Source organism: Lissotriton vulgaris, chromosome 4_1 (genome assembly GCF_964263255.1).
Source record: "Lissotriton vulgaris chromosome 4_1, aLisVul1.2, whole genome shotgun sequence".
NCBI classification, from domain to species: domain Eukaryota; kingdom Metazoa; phylum Chordata; class Amphibia; order Caudata; family Salamandridae; genus Lissotriton; species Lissotriton vulgaris.
This window is the reverse complement of record NC_141691.1, coordinates 991,300,061-991,324,248: the sequence shown is the minus strand read 5'-3', so window position 1 is coordinate 991,324,248 and position 24,188 is coordinate 991,300,061. Positions and strand designations below refer to the sequence as shown.

The window sequence follows — 24,188 nt, the reverse complement described above, 5'->3', positions numbered from 1 at the left end:
GGTGATAAAGCTCCTGCCTCCCCAGTTAACTTTTTTTGAATGCGGGGGACTAGCACTTGTTTAGCTCCTGTTGAGAGTAACATTCTTCCAGGGACATACCATTGAAATGTACGCCTCAGGAAATCAGGTCCTACCCCATTAATGGCCTTAAAGATGGTACAAAGTGCTTTGAAGCGTTCTCTTTGTTTGACCGGGAGCCAAAGAAGTTGCCTAAGCTCCTCCTTTGCAGGGACAAATTTCGGAGTACCTGACAGCAGTCTGGCTACTGCATTTTGGGCAAGTTAAAGCCGATTAATATGTTGTTTCTGAACATTAAGATATAAGCCATTACAGTAGTAAAGGTGTGACATTATAAGGGCCATTACCACTGCTTAAGGTTTTCAGTGAGGAAAAACTAGATTTTTCCTATGATTCTCATTGCCAAAAAGCAGGCCGAAATCACCATACTTATTTGGTCACCCATGGTGAGCTTATTGTCCACCAATACCCCAAGGTTTTTTGCTTTCCTAGTGGGTGAGGGGCAGGGTCCAAGGTCTTCCGGCCACCATTTGGGTGTCCACACAAGTGGATTGTTTCCAAACTTTATGTCCTCGGTTTTGCTAGAGTTTAGTTTTAGACAGTTGGAGGACATCCAACCAGAGATGGCACCCATACAATCATGGAAGTGTGCCCCTGTTTCATTTTCCGCCCCCTCTGTCAGTGACAACACTATTGGAGTGTCGTCAGCATAGGGGGTGAGTTGGGAGCCAAAGAATTTAATGACTCCTGGCAGGGGGGCCACAAAGATATTGAAAAGCGTCGGGCTAAGGGACAAGCCCTTTGGCACCCCACATGGGAGGGAAAGTGGCTTTGACTTATTACTGTCCAAATCCACAGTTTGCAATCTGTCAGATAGAAATGATTGCAGGAGTTTCCATGCTCGTCCTTCTATTCCTACGTCAGACAGCCAGTCCATCAGCACTCCGTGATGGACCGCGTTGTAGGCCACGGACAGATCCAACAGGATCAGTATGGCATTCCCTCCTTTTTCCAGAGCCTCTCTAATTTCCTCAGTGGATTTTATTAGAGCCAACTCCATGCTATGATCTGCTCTAAACCCGTACTGGGACGGGTCAAGGGAGTTATTAGATTGAAGAAACGCACTAAGTTGGATATTCATGGCTTTTTCCAGAATATTGGCAGGAAGTGGAAGCCGTGAAATTGGCCTATAATTATTGGGGTCTTTTGGGTCCAATGTCTGTTTCTGCAACAAAGGAAGAACAAAGGCCTTTTCCACTTCTTGGAAATATGCCAGAGCTAAATATAGCATTCAGCAAGTGTGTAAGTGCTGTCCCGATAACTTCTGTGATTTGTTTGATAACCAGCGCTGGGCATGGATCAGTGGGGGCTCCAGAGCGAATAGAGTTAAGAAGTTTGATCATTTCTGGTATCTCCAGGGGTGCTAATTGTTCTAAAACAGGTCAGGGGCTGTCAAGTCCATCCATGTGCGGCCACACGTGTAACCTTTTGTCTGCTTGGGTGAACAAGGAGAAAATGGTTTCTACTTTTTGTTTAAAAAAGTCGGCCATTTTATCACAGAGTTCAGGGTTGCTCAGGCTCTTGGGGACATTAGGGGTGGCAAGTTTTTTAATTGTTTTTAAAAGTTCTTTTGAGTTAGATTTGGCTAATGCTATTTACATTGTGAAAAACTTTCTTTTGGCTTCTAGTAGAAGTTGTTTATAGATGGTGATGCCGTGTCTATACGTTTCCTTTTCAGCACTTGAGTACTTTCTCCACCAAACCCATTCTAATTGCTTTCAGGCCATTTTTTTAGCTTTAAGTTCCTCAGAGTCCCATGATGCTGAGGGTTGAGGCCTTTTGGGGGTCCACTTTTTTACGGGGGCGAAAATGTTGCAGGTTGCATCTAACCATTGTGTATAGGCTGATGTGGCCTCTTTCACTCCTAGGGGGAGAGGGCGCATTGAGCGCCTCAAAGTTTCACCTAATTTCTCAATGTCCACACTTCCCCAGGCCCTAGTTTCAATCTCCTGGGTTAGCTTAACCCCGGCTAAATGGCCCCAGGAAGTCTTCAATTCAAATTGAATGGCACAGTGATCAGACCACAGAAGAGGGAGAGCTGTAGCACAAACTAGGTTCTGGTTATTAGAATAGATCCCATCCAGAGTGTGACATTTTTCATAAGTCGGGACCTTAAAAGCTGCTTAAGATCTACAGCCCCCATAATTTGCTCCAGTCGAGAAGAATCTGGATACAAGGGGACCTCCAGATGGAAATAAAAATCTTCCAGCACGTGTAAGAGTCTAGCCATAGCCCTTCCTCAAGCAGGGTGCCTAACATGTCCAGAAATCCGCATTTAGGGCCAGGTGGACGGTAAAGCAGTATACCTTTAAAGGTACTATAATGTGCCAAATAAATACTGAAAGCTAAGGCATCACAAAAATTTTTGGAGGCAATATGGAAAGTGGATTCCTGTGAGTCATGGTAGATGAATGCCAGCCCCCCCCCCCCCTCTTTTGTGTAGTCTGCCAGCATATAGCAATGAAAACCTGGGGGAGTTGCCTTCACTAGATCTGGTCCAAAAGCATTATCTGTAATCAGTAATGAAAGCCAACTTAATCTCATATTCTCCCAGTAAAAACTCACATTCTGTACTGTGTTTAATTAGTGATCTAGCATATAAAAAGACGCATTTTAAAGGACCTACATCAGCTACATTTGTGTTCTTAACTGGTCTGACACCAGGACCAGTAGCTGGAAAGTCAAGGACATGTGGGAGGTGTAGCCGGCAGCTGTGGCATATATCTGCGGCTTTTAGGGGAATCGGAGGGCATCTATGTGTTCCCTTTCCAGGATTCAGCCTAAATAACTCTCCTTTGGTGTAACTCATGAAATCTGAGGATAAATGACCAGGGGACTGGCCCTGAGACCGGTCCGAGCACGGATGGGCGCAGACGGGCTTGCCTTAGGCACGCCAGCGTTGCACCGGCTGCGCGTCCGCATCAGCATGCTGTTAAATAGTCTAGCGTGCAACCACTAGACCGCTAACCAGGCAAAATGGCGGCCCTTCTGGTTCCTTCCGTCTCCCTCCCTCCACCTTGTGCAAATAGCAAATTGAGCAGCAAGTTTAGCAGCAACGGGTAAGCAGAAGTTAAAAGGATTTAAAAGTGTGCATACTTCCCAACGGACCCATTTCACGGGGCAGACTCCCTACTTTTTAAGCCCACAACGGATTTATTTTAGCGGTCTCCTGTAACCTTACCTCTGCTTCCATATAAGCAAATGCAAAAAATATATGCCCTGATTTTTTTCTCTAAGATCTCCCTCTTTGCAGCTTGAAATTGCTGGCATGTATGCTTGTGAGGCCCACCAAATTGCAAGGATCAGACTGAGGTTGCTATGCCTATCAATTTGCATAGCCAATATGAGTGCCCAACAAAGCAAATTATCACAAAGAGCCACTAACACCGTCGGACGAGCTACAGGGCTCTTGTGGAAATGTTAGATTGCCAGGACAAAGTGTTTACTATTAGATTTGACCACAGGCTTTTTAACATGCTGTGTACATCTCAAATAGGGCTTAGAGACATAGCTCGAGATTTATGTGGACCTAGGGAGAGGAGGTGGGTGGGGCCCACCAGCTCTAACATTTAGTTGTTGTATCACCCCGTACTGAGATACCGCAACAAATGTAGGGCACTTCTGCATAGTGTACCATCTAAGAGGTTTTGGGTGTCTCTTTCCACTTGTCTTTACTTGAGGCACTAGAGAGTGAGATGCTGAATGAATCTCTATGCATACTCCTTGCGAGTGGTTGTACAGCGCGTTCCAGAGAATCGCGCCAGTAATACGTTTATATGACCGGGACCTTATAAGTAAATGAGTGGAAGAGGCAGTAGATAGCTCCATGTGAGCATTTCGTATAAGGAGGATACACGAATGAGGGGTTTCAGGGCCTGCAACCAGAACAGAAGCACTTGTAGGATTTACAGCCAACATGGTGTGTGCCTATAGGTAGAGGCGTGCCAGTTCCTGTGTAGGTTGTGGCCAAGCAGATCCATGAGTAGTAGTAACCCCCTGGGCGGGAGAGGGGTGGTGTATAATGCAACAGTGGGAAACCAAGAGTACAATTTAAAACCGTTTTTGTGTGTTACTACTGCTTAATATTAGATCTGAGTTCCAAACATGCTATCACCTCCTGAAGTAAGTCTGGATTGTCCTGCACTACTGTCTGCTCCAAGACACTGAGACAGCGCCTCCTGTGCTGTCTCCCCTCTTTCCCTACTGCTCCATTCCTGTCTTTTCTGGCATTTGTCCTCTCTCTATGCCTCTTCCTCTCCACCCCTCTGTCGTATTTCCTCTTCCTCTCTCCTCCTTTGCCCTCTTTCACTGCTGCATTCTTTCTCTCCCTCTACCTTTTCATAGCTACCTCTGTCGTATTCTCATCGCTGTTTGTTGATGTAAATGTGGATTGCAATGCATAGGAAGAGAGTTTCAAAGAAACAATTGGATTTAGGCGTGATAAACATAAAACCTACACAAAACGGAGTAACCAGTCACACACGCTAGACAGCTGTAAGAAGAGTGTTTCTCCCTGAAGCAAATGCGGCAAATTTAGTGCCTGCGCATCTTGCTAATAGTGGATATATTTAAAAGACGCAGTTGTGAAAGAGGGCCACTAGACTTTACCCATATCATAGTTTAAAAAAAAATGTAATCTTTAGTCTTTTTATCAAACAAGAGGCATGTCACACTCCCCCCCCCCCCCCCCCCCCACTCCCCCCACCCCCCCACTCCCCCCACCCCGTTACTGGGTACGGATTTCTCTCTGCTAGTCCCTTCGGTTTTGCGTTCTCTTAAGTAAATTGCGCTACCTGCAGGCTCACATGGCAGTGAGCCCACAGCCTTAGAGGGAGCATATACCTGCAGCTTTGTGATGCTGCTGACAATCACATTCTAGCAAGTTGGTCACCTTCACTTTCTGGTATCTTCACTAAATTGTTGGGTAAACAGAGGGTGGGATGGCAGACCTGTCGGTGCGCATGGTCTTCTAGACGGGACATATTTTTGTTACTTCTTCTTTACACCAAATAGATGTTATTGAATTTGTTAATATTACAATGGTAAACAGAATATAGACAAACGTAAGTACGTCCAGAATTTATTAAAAACACCAACATGAAACCGCAGACTGGGGCAGAACCTTTTCCCTCTTTATTGAACGCTGTAGCCACTTCCCATAAATCACACACATTTTCAATTCCACCTCCTTCTTCTAACCCCGCTGCAGTCATCGACAGCACAGGGCTAAATAAAACAACCAAAGACGACTCGCAGTAAAGGACACAACCATACCCAACAGTTCACTTCTTACAAATAAATCCAGCATGGCGTTTTTTTGGCTTGGACAATATAGCTACAGCAGAAAAAATAAGTGTAATTCTATCGGTTAAATAAGAATACCACCCTGCATCACTAGGCACCAATAACCAGTTTCAAGATGCAACTGAAATCATAACAGAACATAACGTGTATTTGTAAAGCGCACGTTCACCCATAGGTATCTTGGCGCTGAATAACAGATGTTTATTGAACAGATGTCCATATCTCATATTTCCTGGATATTAAATTGCATATGAGATGTTTACAACTGTTGAACTGAAATCAGGGGGGGATAAAACCAACCCAATTAAAAAAGGACAACAAATCACATGCATGGCTTCTGGGCAGAAAGGAGACATGCAATAGGAAGGTTTATGGGGCCTTTTCTGATCACCATTTCAGAAGATGACCAGGCTTAGAAGTCCTTGGAACGCACGTGGTGCTTACTCTATGCTCGTAGCAACTGCTGGACACGCACAGGAGTGATGGTCGGGAGCATCAAGCTTTGTTTAAGTGTTTAAAATCACTTTACAAGCTGAGCTGTGTGTCCACTTTAGAGAGCACGGAGATATTGTAGGAATGCAAAAATGGCAAAACAAAGCAATATCCAGACAGTGATCAATTGCATATCCTTAATTGCATCATTGTGCAATTAAGGATATGCACTGAGAGGTGATGCTTTCTCTCCCTGGTAACCCCTGAATCACTCCAGGTGAGGACTTTCCTGTAAGGACTGCGGCCATGAGTAATACCTTTCTGCGTTAAATTGAAATGTATTTGAGTGCGCTCACTGAATTCAGACATCCGGCTTCTCATGGCATCGCACCAATGTATTTCCCCAACAGCTAGTTGCTTTAAAGAAAACAGTGGTTTGGGGGCTGCAGCAACTGCAGGTTACACCAGCACCTTTGGCATGTGGTACTGTGCCACTCACGGTGTTTTAAACTGTGGTCATTGAATTGATTCTGTCAATACGACCCATTTCGTGAAAGGTGAAATCTCAGTGGATGTTCAGGGGATGTGTTCCATTTGTAGTACACCTGTGCTGTGTCTACATATTTCAAAACCAGTCAGGGTAAGATTTGTGTGAACTGTTTAAAAAAAATAATAATAATCAAGTGCCCACTGAAGACGAGCTTAAAACAAGCACTTGAAATGTCAAAAGGCCTTAGTTTAAAAGGCTGAGGTATTGGTGTATTGAGAGTTCTTGATACTACTTGAGGTATGCAGTGTAAGGATACAACTTTCCAATAAGAATGGTGTGCGACCGAAATACTCCAGGGTGGGACAGACACAAAGAATAGGAAGTGTATCCATCAAATCAAGAGCAGACAACTGAGATAGACAACAACACCATCCAGTCATGCTCAAGAGGCTGACCCAAAGCCCATCCTAAGTATATGTTATGTATTTGAAGCACTCTGCCTGCCTAAAGCCTTCAGTGGCTAAGACCTAAAAATGACTCTGCCAAGACCACACAGTCAACTGTACTAGACAAACATAGAGAGGAGTGTGGTTTACATGGGACTGCCTCATTTCCTCTTCCTGCAATGCTATGACTCTGCCAATGGCAAGAAGTTGAGCGGAAAACACCACTTCCTTCTTCGCTTCCTTCCTCAGGTCAGCGTATTATTGCTTAGGGCAGTCTTTTGTTTTCCACTTTCTTGTGTCCCCTTCATCTGTGCTCTAGAGTCTTGCCACTTAAATTCTGCCTCTAAGTTGCTCAACGGGCAGAGGTGATTCCTCACCATCACATAATACGGAGGTTGTTTTTGTATAAAATCTGAGCGGCAACGAGCTGATGCTCTGGTTTCAGTGTTGTCAACTGACTAATCCTGAACACAGTCACTGTAGCTCGCTGGCTTTGTTTAACCATCTCTGTTTATATTTTAGAATCCAGCCATTTTTCTCTCTGGTTGAAGTGACTTATAAGGTGTGTTTACAGACGCTTGATTACATTTCAACTGAGTCCTCTGGACTTCATTTTGTCTGCGTAACACATGTAACATAGTTACTATTATGGTGGGTAAGTCTCTATGTGCATTGAGTCACTCATCATAGATACAGTATATCCGTAGGCATTCTTTTGCCCATCATATCAGTCTGGGACGATGATCTCTTGTCTCAGATCCAAGCTCTTTGTGAGACAGCGGCACCACACACAGTGGTGTCCGGGAAACGCTATCCAGAAAAAGTGGCTGCTTCTCAGAAGTCTTTGCGTGCTCGGTTTCTCAGAATGCATTTCAGGAGAGTCCTCTGCTAATGGCCGAATTATGTATTTATAACCGTTCTGACTGGTCTCAGAAGATGATCAATTTCTAATCTAAATTAGTGTAGTCTCTCACCCATCAATAGTAAAACAAAAAGTGGATAAATATAATTATATGCACGCCCCATCTTTAAGGGTGGAGGGACCCCCACCTTTTTGCAAGCATGAAAAATGTGTGTTAGGCTGACCTTTCCTCAGCCTGACACACTCTTCATGTTCAGGTCAGGCAGCCAGGCACTGTATATGCACCAAATGTGCAGGTGCGGGTGCTGAACTCTTCAAGGCTGAGGATTTCACAGTCCTGTGGGCATGACTTCCTCAGCCCAGCTAAGAGCTTTGAAGTACTTCCTCTCATGGCGAGGGGGTACGTCACTGATATCCTTGGGCCCAGGGCGATTCAGCTTCAAGCCCTGAAGCACACAGAGCCAAGTATCCATCAGTAACACTTGTCACGGAGTGGGATAGGGTCAGTAGTCTCACTGACCCCATCCCACTATGTGGCAAATAAGGGCCTGCCACCTCTCCTCTCATTGGCTGGCTCATTTCATTTCATGAAGCTTTATTCGGTGCATTCAAAAGTAATGACCATAAAAGTAAGCAAGCAAAATGTTAACAGTAGAGAAGCACATAAGTTAAAAAAAACATAAGGAATTAAAAAAATCATACTCTTCCTGAGTTGAATAGACTTACATAAAAACGTTGCAATAAAAAAACATTTGTCCGGCGAGTTCAATTCATAGATCATATTCATGGCATCCTCCACATTAAAAATAGCATATTTTTGGAAAAGTGGTTTTAAATAGACAATCCTCAAATTCATGAATAATGTGCAAATTAGCAAAAAGTGCAGGGTACTCTGCTTCGAGTGGCCATCACATGGGCATGGTCCAGCCGGCTGTCTCTTTATTGTGGAAAAGCCACCAACCCATGGGCTAACCCCAGCCTACGCCTCGTTAGAACAAACCTATGGGCTGGTTTGGTTACCACACTCAGATACGTTTGAAAGCCACCACTTTGCACATATTTATTGTACGAGGTAACCGAAGTGAGGCGCCCCATAACCCTGCCCCATATAAGCAATTGAAACACTTTTCGCTTTACATATTTGTATCATATCATTAATTCTTCTATCACCAATCTTATTTGCAAATTTAAAAATACCATAGGAACTTTTCTTCATTTTAGACCATACATTCTGTAAATCATGGGACCAACTACCATTATGGGAGAAGATGACGCCCAGATAGCAACATTTTTCCACATCCTGAACTTTCACCCCATCAATAAAAAAGACATTGTTTTTCCTGTTTCTATCTCCACATACCATCGTATGGGTTTTACTTTTATTTATGACCAGCCTCCTCTTACTAATAAAATCAGAAAATTGGTTCATCAACCACTGCAGACCTATCGGGGTCCTTGACAGGAGCACAGCGTCGTCTGCATATAGCAGAACTGGGACACTTGTACCACCGAACTTGGGGGCATCTGCCTGGACTATTTTCAGGGCCAGATCAACTGTGTTTATAAATAAAGTAAACAGAAAAGGGGCTAAGACACAGCCCTGTCTTAAACCACGTTTAACATCGAAGTTAGGGGTACACTCCCCCCAACCCCAAAGCGCACACAAGTTTGCATTTTATCATATAATCTAGCTAGGAAGAAAATGATAGCCTCGGGTGCTCCAAGTTCCAACAGGACTGGCCAAAGAATTGAGTGGTCCACCAGGTCAAATGCGCTACTCAGATCGGCAAAGCAAAGATATAAGGTACCAGGCTTAGCCCTGGTATACTTTCCGATAATTAATTCTAAGCTCAGGCATTGATCAAGCGTACCACGTTCCCTTCTGAAACCGTATTGAGAATCCGACAGAATTCCCTTTTCAGCTGCCCACTCCTCCAGCCTATACATCAGCACTCGACTCATGATTTTTATTGAGGAGTCTAACAAGCTGATCGGGCGGTAGTTACTAGCTGCAGCCTTGTCCCCTTTCTTGTAAATTGGGACGATGATAGAGTCCCCCCAGGTCTGTGGAATCCGGGTAGTGACGGCTGCATTCAACGCAATTGGCTGGCTCAAAACAAGGTCAGCCAATGAGAGGAAGTGGAAGTCCTATTTCTCAAGGAACCTCTGATCCCTTCCACCACCCAAAATCACCACTGTGAGCCGCTATTTAAAGAAAAATTTGTGATTGGTGCGTGCAGTGAATGGGTGTATGCATGCGTGCTTGTGAATGTGTGTGTGTGTGTGTGTGTGTGTGCATATAGATGGGTGAGTGTGAGGATGTGTGCATGTGGCCTGCTCTCCCCACCCCCACCTGCTCAACTTACTGGCCGCCACTGTATAAATAAATGGTTTATTTATGAATTGATACTATATATATATATATATATATATATATATATATATATATATATATATATATATATATATATATATAATCACCTACTGGCGGTTGCCAGTAGGTAGTTATAGTTAGGACCTAGTTTCCATAGGAAATCCGCAACATTCTATTTGGAATAACTTTGGCACTGGTCGACGAATCTTCGCGAAATTCTCCAAGAAGATGGAGCGCTCCGCTCCTTCCCTTAAAGTTTCAGGGTGATTCGTCAAGTGGGGGCTGGGAAAAAAGGGGGGTCCCTAAACGTGTTTTTCCCATGCAATTTTCCATAGGAACCTTTAAGTAAGGCTACAGCCCAAACTGCTGAACGGAATTACACCAAATTTAGCAAAAAGGTAGAGTTTATTTCGCAGATTACGCTTTTTGTAAATCCGTTCAGTAGTTCCTTAGAAAATCAAAAGTAAAATCAAAGATATATTTGCGAAGGTGTACTGTACGCGTACCGTCCGAGGACAGTACGCAAACCATTACGAGCACGAGCTGCATGCTAATTGGCTGAAAACTGTCAACATTCCAAACCAGAAAGTGTTGGCAGCCATCTTGTGTCTCGGTAGAACCGAGGCACAAGAAAAGTGATAAACAAGTGCGCAAAAGACGCAAAGGGGGCAGGGTAGAAAGACCCTGACCCCCTAGGCCTGCTCAGGCGTCCACAAGGACCCCCAAGGCAAAAAAAAAAGATTTTGTTGCTGAAAAAATCTCGGTATACACGTAGGGTTTGCGTGCCCTGCCGATCCCTCCCCCAAAAATTAAGGCACCACTCTGGAAACGCGCCCCCTGGTGCGTTTGCAGAGGGGGAAATAATTCCCCTTGAATACTGAGGGTCCCTGGGGGCCAAGTAGCCCACCAGGAACCTCCAGTATGCGCCGGGGGCTGCCTTGCAGAGACGTGTAAAGAGGCCATGCCCCTTTTTACACCTCTGCAACGCAGCCCCCTGGCACATACTAGAAGTTCCTGGTGGGCTAGTTGGCCCCCAGGGACCCCCAGTATTCAAGGGGAATTAGTTTCCCCCTCTGCAAACATGTCAGGGGGGCTGCCTTGCAGAGACTTGTAAAGAGGCCAGGCCCCCTTTTACACCTATCTGCAACGCAGCCCCCTGGCGCATACTGGAGGATCCTGGTGGGCTAGTTGGCCCCTAGGGACCCCCAGCATGCAAGGGGACTTAGTCCCCCAACTAAGAACGTGCTATGGGGCGTGTTTGCACAGTGGCGAAGGTAGGGGGCGGGGCTTGAGGTGATATGTGTGCAAACATGCCCTCTGGCACGTTTTAAATTGGGGAATTAATTCCTCTTCAATCCAGAGGTCCCCTAAGGGCCAACTAGCCCACCAGTTACCTCCAGTAAGCGCCACAGAGCTGTGTTGCAGAGTGTTGTAAAAAGGGGGCGTTGCCTCTGAACACCTCTCTGCAACGCAGCTCCCTGGCGCATACTGGAGGTACCTGGTGGGCTAGTTGGCCCACAGGGGACCTCAGGATTGAAGAGGAATGAATTCCCCAACTTACAACGCGCCACAGGGCGTGTTTGCACATGTCACCTCAGGCCCTGCCCCCTTCCTTCACTATTCAGCAAAATATTCCTCTAAAATCAGGCTAACTACGAATTCCAATTTACTCACCTGTTATCAGGAGAGACCTCAGTGCTGCATCTTTCCGCCCACTACTGATCCTAAAAAGTAATTCTAACCATACTTACAGTAACTTGAATTTCCTTCCGTAGGCTAACATTGACTGGTTTCACTTGGAAATTCTTCTAAGTGTGGAGTTTTGGAACTTTAAAAAGTTCCTAAAAAATCAGCCGAACTACGAATTCCGATTTACTCACGTGTTATCAGGAGAGACCTCAGTGCTGCATCTTTCAGCCCTTTACTGATCCTGAAAAGTAATTTTAACCATACTTACCAGTAACTTAAATTTCCTTCCATAGGATATCATTGCCTGCTATATAAAATTTATATAAATTAAAAAATATATATAATTTTTTTAACAATTTTAATATTTTTAAACACTTTTTTTCAATTTATATTAAAAATATGTAATGTAATTAAAAAAAATCAAAAAATAAATAGTTTAAAACAATGTAGTAAATCAGTATAAAAAAATATAACAATTAATACATTTAAAAATGATCATTTAGAAAACCTTTGAAATTCACTGAAAAAACCATAGGTTTCCACGTTATAGTTAGGAATAAGCATTTGAAAAACCTTAGCAATTCCCTGAAAAAACGATAGGTTTCACACATGTTATAGTTAGGAATTAGCATTTAAAAAACCGTAGAAATTAATTGAAAAAACCATAGGTTTCATACATGTTATAGTTAGCTGGACATTTCACCCATACAAAACCATTGAAATTCCCCCGTTATAGTTAGTTCAGCTAACTATAACGCGCGCCCGCAATGCACTGCTGATGATGTCACATATTACATCACTCATGACATGGTCAGTGACATCACTGATGACATCTCAAATGACATCACTCATGACTTCACTGATGACATCATCCTTGTGAAAGAGTGGCAGACCTCCTCTCACCCTAATATAACCTTTGATACACACATTCAAAATTAGAATCTAAAATTTTCCTAAAAATGGAGATACCAATAACAGTTACAACAACCTATTCAGTAATTCCAACATCTACATACACATCCACTCATTCACCAACAGTTCTATATAATCACTCATACATATACTCACTCATCATATGTACTCATACACCTATACATCCTGTTACACACCGACTCTCATCCATAGAGTTACTCACACATGCAAATAAACTATCAAACATCCATTTACTTGCATATACAGCTGTACACACACCACTACACTTACTAATACAGAAATGTACACATACTTACTCTCTTAAACAATCACTTATAGAAACACATACTTATTTATACAGGAACTCTTCCAATCTCTCAATCTCACATATACTCACTTATATACATCAATACTCACATATACTAGTTTAAAACATATGTAGTTACTCATATAGATACTATTGAGACAGTCATTCACTCACTAACACACCCATACACACACACTCATCCACCCATACAGTCCTGCACACATGCTGTCTTCAAAACACATACAGTGAGTCACTCATTCATGCATCTGTGCGCTAAGTAATACCCCCCACCAAACCATACAGACACTCTTTCTGATACTCAAAAAAACAACTAATAACCCATATACACGCTCATGTAGCTACTCACCAACCCATGCAGCTATTTATACACAGCATTACTCGCTAATACATGTATTCAGTAAGATACACTTAATAAGTCAGTTTTACAATCAATTTTACAAAAATAAACATCCATTTAGACACTTATTTAACCGGTTATTCTTCCATCGACGTTTTGGTATACATATATAAAAAATATTTATTTTTCAGAAAGACACACATTCACTGGGTGATGTCATCAGTGATGTCATTTGAGATGTCATCAGTGATGTCATTTGAGATGTTATCAGTGATGTCATGATTGATGTCACTGACCATTTCATGAGTGATGTAATATGTGCCGTCATCAGCAGTGCATTGCGGGCGCGCGAGTTATAGTTAGCTGAACTAACTAAAACGGGGGAATTTCCATGGTTTTGTAGGAGTGAAATGTCCAGCTAACTATAACATGTATGAAACCTATGGTTTTTGCAATGAATGTCTAAGGTTTTCTAAATGTTAATTCCTAACTATAACATGTGTGAAACCTATGGTTTTTTCAATAAATTATGTATATATATATAAATATATATATATATATATATATAATTCATAAAAAATGTACATTAAGAGGACAGGGAGAGTTAAGGCTTTCTGCAAAGAGAACGTGGTTCACAACGTCACCATGTGTTATTGGTTCTCTCCTGCATAATGGTTGTTGCATGCTCTGTCATAGATTTGTGGGTCTTACTTCGATGACTCACGCACACTTACACACCTGCAATCTTTCCTATTCTGAATCTATGCTTTAGCTCAATAGCTTCGTCTTCAGTGTGCTCTTTTTAATGTTTGCTGAACTATACCTGAACTCCACTTGGTCTCCGCATGTGTTTTTTGGGGCATTAATCAAATTGGGCACATATAAATGGACCACGTCAGTACCCTAACACCAAGAGGCATTAATATACTGTTTGACCTGGTATCGCTGTGGTCAGTGACTGAAGAATGAGGATGATTTTGTTAAGTGAGGTCTCACTAACCATACGCTGTGTCACGCATGAGTGCACTTGGGTGGGTCTATATACAGCAGTCCCAATTAGTACAGAGAATGTTGGCCCTCTTTATGGGGAATGACAGCAAGAGTACCGGGCCCAAAAATAAGTGCTAGTAGTGCTCACTGATACTAATAAAGTGCTGGGTGTTCCCAGTGGTAAAGATGGTGGTCATGGGCTGTTCTGGAGTTGCATTGTTGCATTTATATAGTGCCTACCACGTCTAAAATGCAGTCTTCACGCACAAACTTGTAGGTTTGTAGCTATACACAAACATTTTGCAGGAAGAGTCACACCCACTTTGTAAACAATGGTAAAACTACTCCAGTGAAAAGTAGGAGAAAGTGCAATTCCAGATTGAGAAGGGGCAGAGAACAGTTTCATATTCCATGAGGTTGTTTAAATAGAGCTTTCACAATATAGAAACATATTCTCCCTCATGTGAAACGTATTTCTTTATGATTAACTCGTGGAATTTTCACCGTTTGGAAAGTCTGCATGAGTAAACATTGTCCGGTATAGTACTTCTGGAAATCTACAGGCTAGTGAAAATTCCTATAAATGCCCCAGGGGGTTCTTTGAGAACATATTTCCGACTTTTACTAGCCTTGCTTTGCAAACGTGACACAAGTTGTCATTGATAACACTTATATCAGTGCTTTTCTATTGAAGTAGGTCAGATACATCTTAGATAAACAAACGTAATCAACTGCAGTTCTTTATATGAGCCCAATTCACAAGGGTTTTGCTGCGACTTACCCTTCTAGTACTACAGAATCCAAGAGGAAACCATGACAATATTACATCTACTGATAGCAACATCTTTGTCAATTGAGCCCGTTGTATTTATCATTCATCTTAAAAGGGTCTAATTCTGTAACTCTAGTGTCACTATTGGACAAGTTAAGTTCAGCCCTAAGATACACATTTTAAGAGCACAGGACGTTATAAAACACCCATGGTCTAATAGCTTATTTACAAGCAGCCCTCTCGATCTGTTACTGGCAGATTCCACCAAGATGCCTTAATAGTATGCCTGCAACATGTTTGCAGTTACTTGTTTTAGTTTTTAGACATATCACAAATAAGGTATGACCAGGGTCTGAGCACAAATGTTCAAAACAGGCTTTGATCCCTTCCTGTCTCTTTCTTTCCAACTCTTTTTTTCAAGGTGAATGGCCTTCTGTCATTAATCTTGGGAAGGCTGTTGCCTCTGTCTCCAGTCCAATGGCTCAGCCCCTACCCCTAAGGGAAATGCCTGGTGGATCAAGTCGTCAATCAGGCCCTAGATATGCAGGAATTTTGAGGTCCATCATGGTTCTTTGTACTTGAAATTCATGTAGCATGCTGCAGTACAAAAGATAACTCGTATGCACGAGTTTTTCCTGATATATGGCCGAACTCATTATTTGCTCATAAACTTTAGTTAATATCCTGTGTTTCTTCAATTGTCAATCATAACACTGGGACCAGGCTGGCAAAGGTAACATATCCCAAACTGCTGATTCTATCCGAATCCTGGAAGATGACTTCCACTTGTAAATATTTCTGAATTAAAGAAGCCGCTGCTTAATATCACCATTTGGTACAGCTTCCAGTTATTTTGATCTGATTAAAAAAGTGAGAACTAAATTATTTCCACGCAGGACCAAACATTTTCCCTTCATGCATAACAGTTTTTACCAAAATGTTGGTGAAGACCTAACTTGCTGACACCCAGTAGTTACAAAATGAATATTTACAAGCAGCCGCGGCCCGTGCAGGTAAGAGCGGTGGGGCTAGGTTTTTTTGAGGGGGGGGGGGGGGGGGGCTAGGGGTTGGGGGTGTGATTCAACAGACTACCACGAGGTAAAATTAAATAAAGAAATAATTTTCCCTTGTCGTCGTATGAGCCATTTGCAGGAACAATATTGAGTTTTAAAAATTTTTTTACATTACAAGCAAAAACTGGTAAATTGGTACATCAACTTGCTCGTCGATTTTCTTCCAAGTACATTGAACCGTCATCCCACTGCATTATGTGTCGTTTCTACCCAGACATGACAAAAAGTTAAAACAATCCATAGAGCGTGTATACTTGTTCTCTGCTTCGCAATATTCAAAAGAAATAAATGAATATATAGCTTCATAAAATCCACTAGTCCAAAGTTTAAATTATTTCATAAGTTCTTTCTCTTTTTACACAGCTCAGAAATATGTGCCCAGAGCAATCTTGGTGGACTTGGAACCAGGGACTATGGACAGCGTGCGATCTGGCCCCTTCGGGCAGCTCTTCCGGCCTGACAATTTCATATTTGGTATGTTGCCATAGCTGCAGATATTATTTCTGTTATCACCCTGATTATCTGGATTGTACAGGCCACTAGCTCACCGGCATGATACCTTAAATGAGCTGGGGGGGTTCTTGGGTCAAACTACAATGTATATTCCATTTTGGTTTCTCCGAGGTAGGGGAATGAATCCCTTTTTACTAGACTGTATTTCTGAACAAGCATTTACAATGCAATGGTTTCGCCTTTGGAAAAGTTAGAGCTATTGGCATTGCTCATGACATTTTTAAAAATTGTTTTTTTTTACTTATAAATAAATGGAATTGCTATTTACATTGCCACACAGCTCTCACAGCCCACACAGCACACACAGCTCTCACAGCCCACACAGCTCTCACAGCCCACACAGCTCTCACAGCTCTCACAGCCCTTACGGTACCTGTCAATCAATGTCCAATAGTTTAACAGGAGCACTCAAAGCAAAACTCTTCTTAAAGCACCAGGAGAAATCTGGTTTCAAGTGGCCCTCTGCCGGTGGTGTGTGAAGGTTAAATGGATAGGTCAATAGTATATATCAGCATGAATACTAATCAACAAAAATCCCACCTTCCCAGGCGACCCAGCCCAAGTTTAAAAAAAAAACTCAAACCCAGTAGCTAGTAACAAGAACTTATTCCTACTACTATCAAGTCAAGTCTTCACATCTTCAAAAATGTCTGGTGTCTGATCAATGCACACTCGCCCGAGTTGTCGTTGCTAGATACCTAAAAATGAGCTAGATTACCCCTACGGTGAAAAAGTCCACCCTTGTTCCCAACTTGTTGGTTAATTTCAGACGTGTTTCCAACCAACCCAAGCTATGTAGTCATTAAATACAGACTCTCAAAACAGCAAATTATGTATATTCATTAATGTTACGTACTAACGTGTAAACTATAATGCGTGTGTTTAATGTGTATGTTTACGTGTACATATTTATTTATTCTAGGACGTGTGTATTTTATCTGACCTTAGACACACACACGCACCTATACTTTTATACACACACGTGAGTGTATATTATTTACTTAAGTGCATGAATGGTTTGCTTAGCGCCGATAAGCATCCCCCTGCGCACTTCTATCCGCTTACCTCCCCAGATCATACTCCAATTGTTTCGCATTCTTACATATATTTCCTAGACAGTGAAGGAAAACACATACATAAAATATATATTAGGGAAAATATACTAAGCCAAGTCAGTGTATACATTTGAAGATACACATTTGATATGTATTATTACTACATAAGCACAAAACATACCGTTACCGGAAGTTCGCACTCTCACGCTCAGAAATGGCTTTTGATCCTGCTTTCTGTGCTCAAAGCGTCGCTAGGAAGAGTTTGAAAAAAAATAGCCACAAATATGGTTTTTTTTTTTAATAGAAAAATATTGTACATCTTTTTAATTGTTTTAATGAATGATACTGGTATCCAATGGCTGCTAATGGTTCGTTTAAAGTCTCTGCCCAAAGCTGCCAGGGCCGCACATTAAAGTGACACTGATTTCGGCAAATCTACCTGATTCTGAGCCGTGTAGTTGGAGCACGTGCAGGCCCGGGCACCTGCTGAGCACAGTGCACCTGCCAAGTGCCTCTGAGCCTGCATCACCGGCTCGCAGCGCTCGCTTGTGAAGGCATGTTCAGGGCTCGTGTCCCCACATGCCTCGTGCTGACACCGAATACTAGGTTCAGGAATCCACCCTCACACCTCGGGCTACTTCCATGCGTGCAGGGAAGAAAGAGGGCTGCTGCGTGCTGCCTCCCATTTAGGAGCAAACTGTATTTATTCGCCAGAGTTTTGGTGTCGTTTGTCATCTACTCTCTAGCACATAACAGAGTGGATCCGCCGAAATAAAAGTGAATACAGCCATTTTGTATGTGTTGCAGTTAGGAGCATTTCATGAAATGTAACTTAGTGCATGCTTTGAGTACCTTAGTGGATCAGAGCACCTGCTGCAGATATTTGGGGTTCAGACTCAGAAGTTCAAACACTGACACATTCTTCCTTCCTTCGGTTACAATAAATTGAGTGACACTGAATTGGTTTTTAGCGCTTAGAGACCTTTCCGATTGTAGTATGCGCTGTACAAATGTGTATAGCTTTGCAATTTGGAGCTGGGCCTGATGGACTTTTAGCAGACATTGTCAAGTATTATGATTTTTTTGTGTATTGCGGTCACCGCCTGCACACACATCTCATATGTAACATGCACACACTGTGCAATGAACTGCATACATATTTTATATGTGTGCCTGCCTGTCAGTGATTATATCCAGTGCGCAGTTTTACTACCGGGTGCATTTTTCATATGCAGAGTGTGTGCATGTACTCGCTTACAAGATAGTTGCACTTGATCTGTGTATGTCTGTGTGCCTGTGGTGGACCATACCCTCTTTTCGGGGGTGCAGGTGGAGGTACACACATGCATCTCATACGCAGTGCACGGCAGTGACTTGACTAGGTCTCCTCTCAATGCACCTGATTGTACCCACATGTCATGTATAGGTCTTGGCGTGTCACTATGTCGTCGGTGTTACATAGTTAAAACCCCATGTAGAGCGTTTAGTGAGCACGCTCTCAGTGCAATAGATTGTACACACATCACACATGCGCCACCTCGGGATGCTGCGGTAGTGCAAGCTTCCGGTTACCATATATGGAGTGCGGCTCCTCCGCTGTTCCTCACGTGTGACAGGCTCTGATGTGGGCTGTGGTTTCCACACACGCGGGGGTGGGGGCACCTGCGCCCTCCTGCACTTAGAGGAGACAGGCATTCAAATGTGCTCCCCTGAGCACTCTGCCCTGATTACCACTAGAGCAAACTCCCAGGCTTTTTCCAGAACTCCGGAAGACTACAAAATGCCACGCGGGTCTTTATGAAGCTCTTAAAGGGCGGCCCATTAAATCACTCCATGCAAGGGCCCACCACAATAGTCCTACATAGCAGGTTTGGATATTTCCTGAACCAGCAAGTCTCCTGTGTCACCTTTTTTCCACCTTTCTCCCATGCAATATGACCGGGAGTCACCATACCTGCGGCAGCCGATGAAGTACCTTCTTTACTCGGACCTCGGACGCACACAAATTTGTTGACATGAACGCACAAGTGAGATTGCGTCAGAGACTTGTAAAGTGACCCAGCCCCCCCCCCCCAAATTTCTTCGTGACTGTTGGTGTGCAAGGACTGTTTAATTTCTTGTGAAAGAAACCCCAACCCCTAATTCCAAAAGCAAACACATGGTCGGGTAGAAGAGCGGAGGGCAAGACTGCCAGGTGCAAAGTGACACACGAACCTCGAAGAAGGACCAGAACCAGACATGGAGTCTGGCCGGAGCTAAATAAAGACGCACACTTTTAAGAATAATAAATGAATTAAAAAGTAGATTGGAGAACAATGCAGTAAAAAACACGACGAGCCACGACAAAAGAAAGAACAGAAAGGGGGTGTAAAACACACAGGGTCAGTGTACGGGTGTTTATTGACAATTAGCCGCCCCAATGCCAGGGATGCAGCGTGCTTCCAACGCGGCAGGGACGGCCTCTGCCCTTTGAGGCCGCACCGGCCGTCTGCCTGGGACAATGGCTCTCCCGCAGCAGACAGAACCCTCCCCTGTTAAAGGTGCTTAATTGGCAGTAAACAGCCGCACGTCCTGCAATAAGATGCCTGTGGCTGCCCCGCTTCCTCCCGGCTGCAGGTACCAGAAGCCTCGGATGCGTGCGACCTTCAACGAGCAAAGTTGTAAACAGGCTGACGCATGAGAAGCATTTCACCACTGTCTTGAGGGCAGCATCTCCCCAAGGTACATTCAGCTTTCAGAAGACTGGCAAGGGGTGACCAAGCTCTTGCAAAGATTCTTCTCTTAGAGGCCCATGCACACATCTGTCGTTCAATCACACGTAAAGCTTGCGGCCCGGCCGGACCAGATTCGGGGGCGTTCCCGGCTTTTGGCTGACGTAGCATGACGTAGCCAAAAGCCAAAAATTCTCGGGAACGCCCCCGAATCTGGTCCGGCCATGACGGACGCCTCTCTGTTCCAATGGCTAGCCTCCATTTATGGTGCTAGCCAATGGAACAGAGGGCGGGATTCCCAGCAACATACTGTAATCATCAGATTTCTCCTGCACAAAAGCTGCTTGCGCAGCTTTTCAGTCGAAACCTAAAAATGACAGAACTGAGTGGTGGAGAGCGAATATCTGCATTACAATCGCTAATAATTGCCTTTGCCCTGTAAGACGAGCCATGTAGCAGAAGTAAGGTATAGCATGGACAGGCTGGGCTTAGGGCTACTTCCCAAGATTGTGAACTGCCGTAATGCGTACTGAGTCAACTGGCGCCTATTTTGCATGTATTTCTTGATTGTTCTTTAATATTACAATCTTTAGTGATGAGGTACAATATGAATGACCTTATGGACTTCCCCTCCTAATCTTTGCTAGATGGCGGCCACTTGCGTGTTTATTATAAGTAGTGCAGTGGTTATTTCTGTCGTAAATCACCTGTCGTGGTAAGAGTTACAACACAGAGATTGTAGTTGTCTTCACAAAGGAGCATAACTGGTAGAAAAAGCCATTAAAGACCAGTATTTCTCACAGGCTATGATTGTGTGCAAGCTTGGATGCCCTGGAGCGTGGCTGAGGAAGTAGGAGTGGGGGTAGACAGGGTCTGCAGAGGCTGCCAGATTTTTACATGCTAAGTGAGCACAGATAATGACATTAGTTTTGAATGAGTTTTATTTTTCTGGCTCAGTTGTGATGGTCTGCATGCCAGAAGAAACAGTGACAGGCTTTGTATGCTGGCAGAGTATTTTACATTTGAGTCATTTTTCTTGGTAGGGGATTTTTGATTGACTTTTCCTTATACTGGGATTTACTGGTCCAAAGAAGCACTGGTTCTCTTGAGGCACAAATCTATTTGCCTGCTGTTTCCAATGTGGCACACAATTTTCTCAGAAGAGTGTTCCCTTGGAGGAAACGTGTATGTCTGGTAGTGTGGCAGACTGTGAATTGTGTTTCAGTAGTTCCTCTTCAGAGCTGCCTCTAAAACCTACCCTACGTCTATTCATCCACTATATTTGAAACAATGTGCTGTGAAATAACCAGTTTGGTCTCAATTGTCCCAAAACATTCAGAATGTGCCAGCCAAGGACACAGAGGTAGTTTATTGGCCCAGATCGTATGAAAAGACAAATAGGAGCCTCCACGCTACAAAGTATCTGAATACTGGGCTGCCTTTCAGTCTAGGAGGGAGATTGACTCATCCAGGTGTCTTTCCAGCCATTAACGTACCATAATCAAGACACCAAAGGGGGCTCTGGAACTCGTTTTCTTCCACTACCCTACACGTTTTGTTTTTGTATCTCACTCATTTGTAGCATAACATTCAAAGACTAGTGTCTTCTTAACTGTCCAACAAATGGCATGTTACGGCAAGTGTCCTCTCCTTTTGGTGCGAGCGATGAAAAATGAAACAAAGATGTCTGGGCAAAGAAAATCAAATATTGGAAGAAGTGAATAGTTGTTGAAGCTTTTTGTCGCTGACACGACCTGCAATATTGCCAAGATGGACCAGAATGAAGCGGGGAGGTGGTACTGAGTTGTGTTTCACTTGATACCCACATATGAAGGCTATTGGCGAGTGCCACTCACTCAAATGTTTCTTGTGCACACTACAACGTACACCATGGGGCAGTAGGTCAGTCCACTCCAGTCATTTACTGACTTCACTGTGTGGGATGGCATCCTGCTTTATTTTTTTTTTTAAAAAGGGGCGCATCATCTCAGAAAGTAGTTGCCCTTCTGCGCCCAATACAGCGACAGCAACGTGTGCTTTCTGGAGACCGCGTGGATTTTGCATGCTCCCTAGCAGACTATATCACACATTTAATGCCATCTCTCACAGCTTTCTTCATGATGGATGATTTCAACTTTTGGGCAGACGAGTGTTTTAACTGTGCTGAATTAATTGTTAGCTGCCCAGCAAAGCTATAGCCATGCAGTGCATTGCCATTTATATGCAAGCTGTGGTTCTGTTGCATTTAATAATAGACTTGAGTAACCTTATGCTTTTCCTTTTCCACCTGCAGGGCAAACTGGTGCAGGAAATAACTGGGCGAAAGGTCATTATACGGAAGGCGCAGAGCTTGTCGATTCAATCATAGACGTGATAAGAAAAGAAAGTGAACATTGCGACTGTCTGCAGGGATTCCAGCTCACTCATTCGCTTGGAGGTGGAACTGGTTCCGGTATGGGAACGCTGCTCATCAGCAAAATCAGAGAGGAGTACCCTGATAGGATAATGAATACCTTCAGTGTCATGCCATCTCCCAAGGTCTCAGACACAGTAGTGGAACCTTACAATGCCACCCTGTCTGTTCACCAGTTGGTGGAAAACACTGATGAAACCTACTGCATTGATAATGAAGCGTTATATGATATTTGCTTCCGTACTTTAAAGCTTACAACCCCAACCTACGGAGATCTGAACCACTTGGTGTCTGCAACGATGAGCGGGGTCACCACATCGTTGAGATTCCCTGGCCAACTCAATGCTGATCTTCGAAAATTAGCAGTAAATATGGTTCCATTCCCCCGCCTTCACTTCTTCATGCCTGGCTTTGCACCTCTGACAGCTCGAGGAAGCCAGCAGTATCAGGCACTTACTGTTCCAGAGCTCACCCAACAGATGTTTGATGCCAAAAACATGATGGCGGCCTGTGACCCAAGGCATGGACGTTACCTAACAGTGGCCACAGTGTTCCGTGGACCCATGTCAATGAAAGAGGTAGATGAGCAGATGCTTGCCATTCAAAACAAGAACAGCAGCTATTTTGTGGAATGGATCCCGAACAACGTCAAAGTAGCAGTATGCGACATCCCACCTCGTGGCCTCAAGATGGCTGGCACCTTCATTGGAAACAGCACAGCCATCCAAGAGCTCTTCAAGAGGATATCAGAGCAGTTCTCTGCTATGTTTAGAAGGAAGGCCTTTCTCCACTGGTTCACCGGGGAAGGGATGGATGAGATGGAGTTCACAGAAGCTGAAAGCAACATGAACGATTTGGTTTCAGAATACCAGCAGTACCAAGAAGCAACTGCCAATGATGGGGAGGAACAGTTTGAAGAGGATGAAGAAGAAATTGCTGAATAAAGAACACCCTTTCTATAAAAGAACTATACAAGGCCATCTTTATGAACAAAAATAGAATTGAAAAATTGTGATGTTTTGATGAACTCAATCAAAGGATGCCGTTAGCTAAGTAATTTGCTTCAAAGCAGAACACTGTGTTTTAGTCAAACTGTGAAGGGCAATACAAGGCTTTGAGCGATTTAAAGCAATATGTGCAGTAGTGAATTTTTGAGAAGCTACTTTATTCATAATAAAAAAAAAAGTCTAATGGTTTGCCTCTTTTTTTGGAAGGCATCCTTTCAAACACTGGTAGTTAGGGGCGGCAACTTGCAATCAAAGGTGGATTATTCATATACTGTTTAAGAATTTATCCACAGGCAATCTGGATTTAAAAAACTGCTCTGTACAAACATAAAAAAACCGAATCATTGTTTTCTCATATAGGCAAGAAAGTATATGTTAGATTGCAGGCAAAACTTATATGGA

The 24,188-nt window shown here is 43.4% G+C and overlaps 1 protein-coding gene across 1 annotated transcript in view; it reads left to right on the top strand.

Moving 5' to 3' along the window:
- The window catches only part of TUBB6 (tubulin beta 6 class V), a 47,505-nt gene extending 23,730 nt beyond the window's left edge, over positions 1-23,775 (top strand). The window contains exons 3-4 of the mRNA XM_086965251.1: positions 16,451-16,561; positions 22,660-23,775. Of these exons, the coding sequence (XP_086821377.1) occupies positions 16,451-16,561; positions 22,660-23,723 (1,175 nt within the window). The 3' untranslated portion in view covers positions 23,724-23,775. The remainder of the gene's footprint in view (positions 1-16,450; positions 16,562-22,659) is intronic.
- The last annotated feature ends 413 nt before the right edge of the window (positions 23,776-24,188 follow it).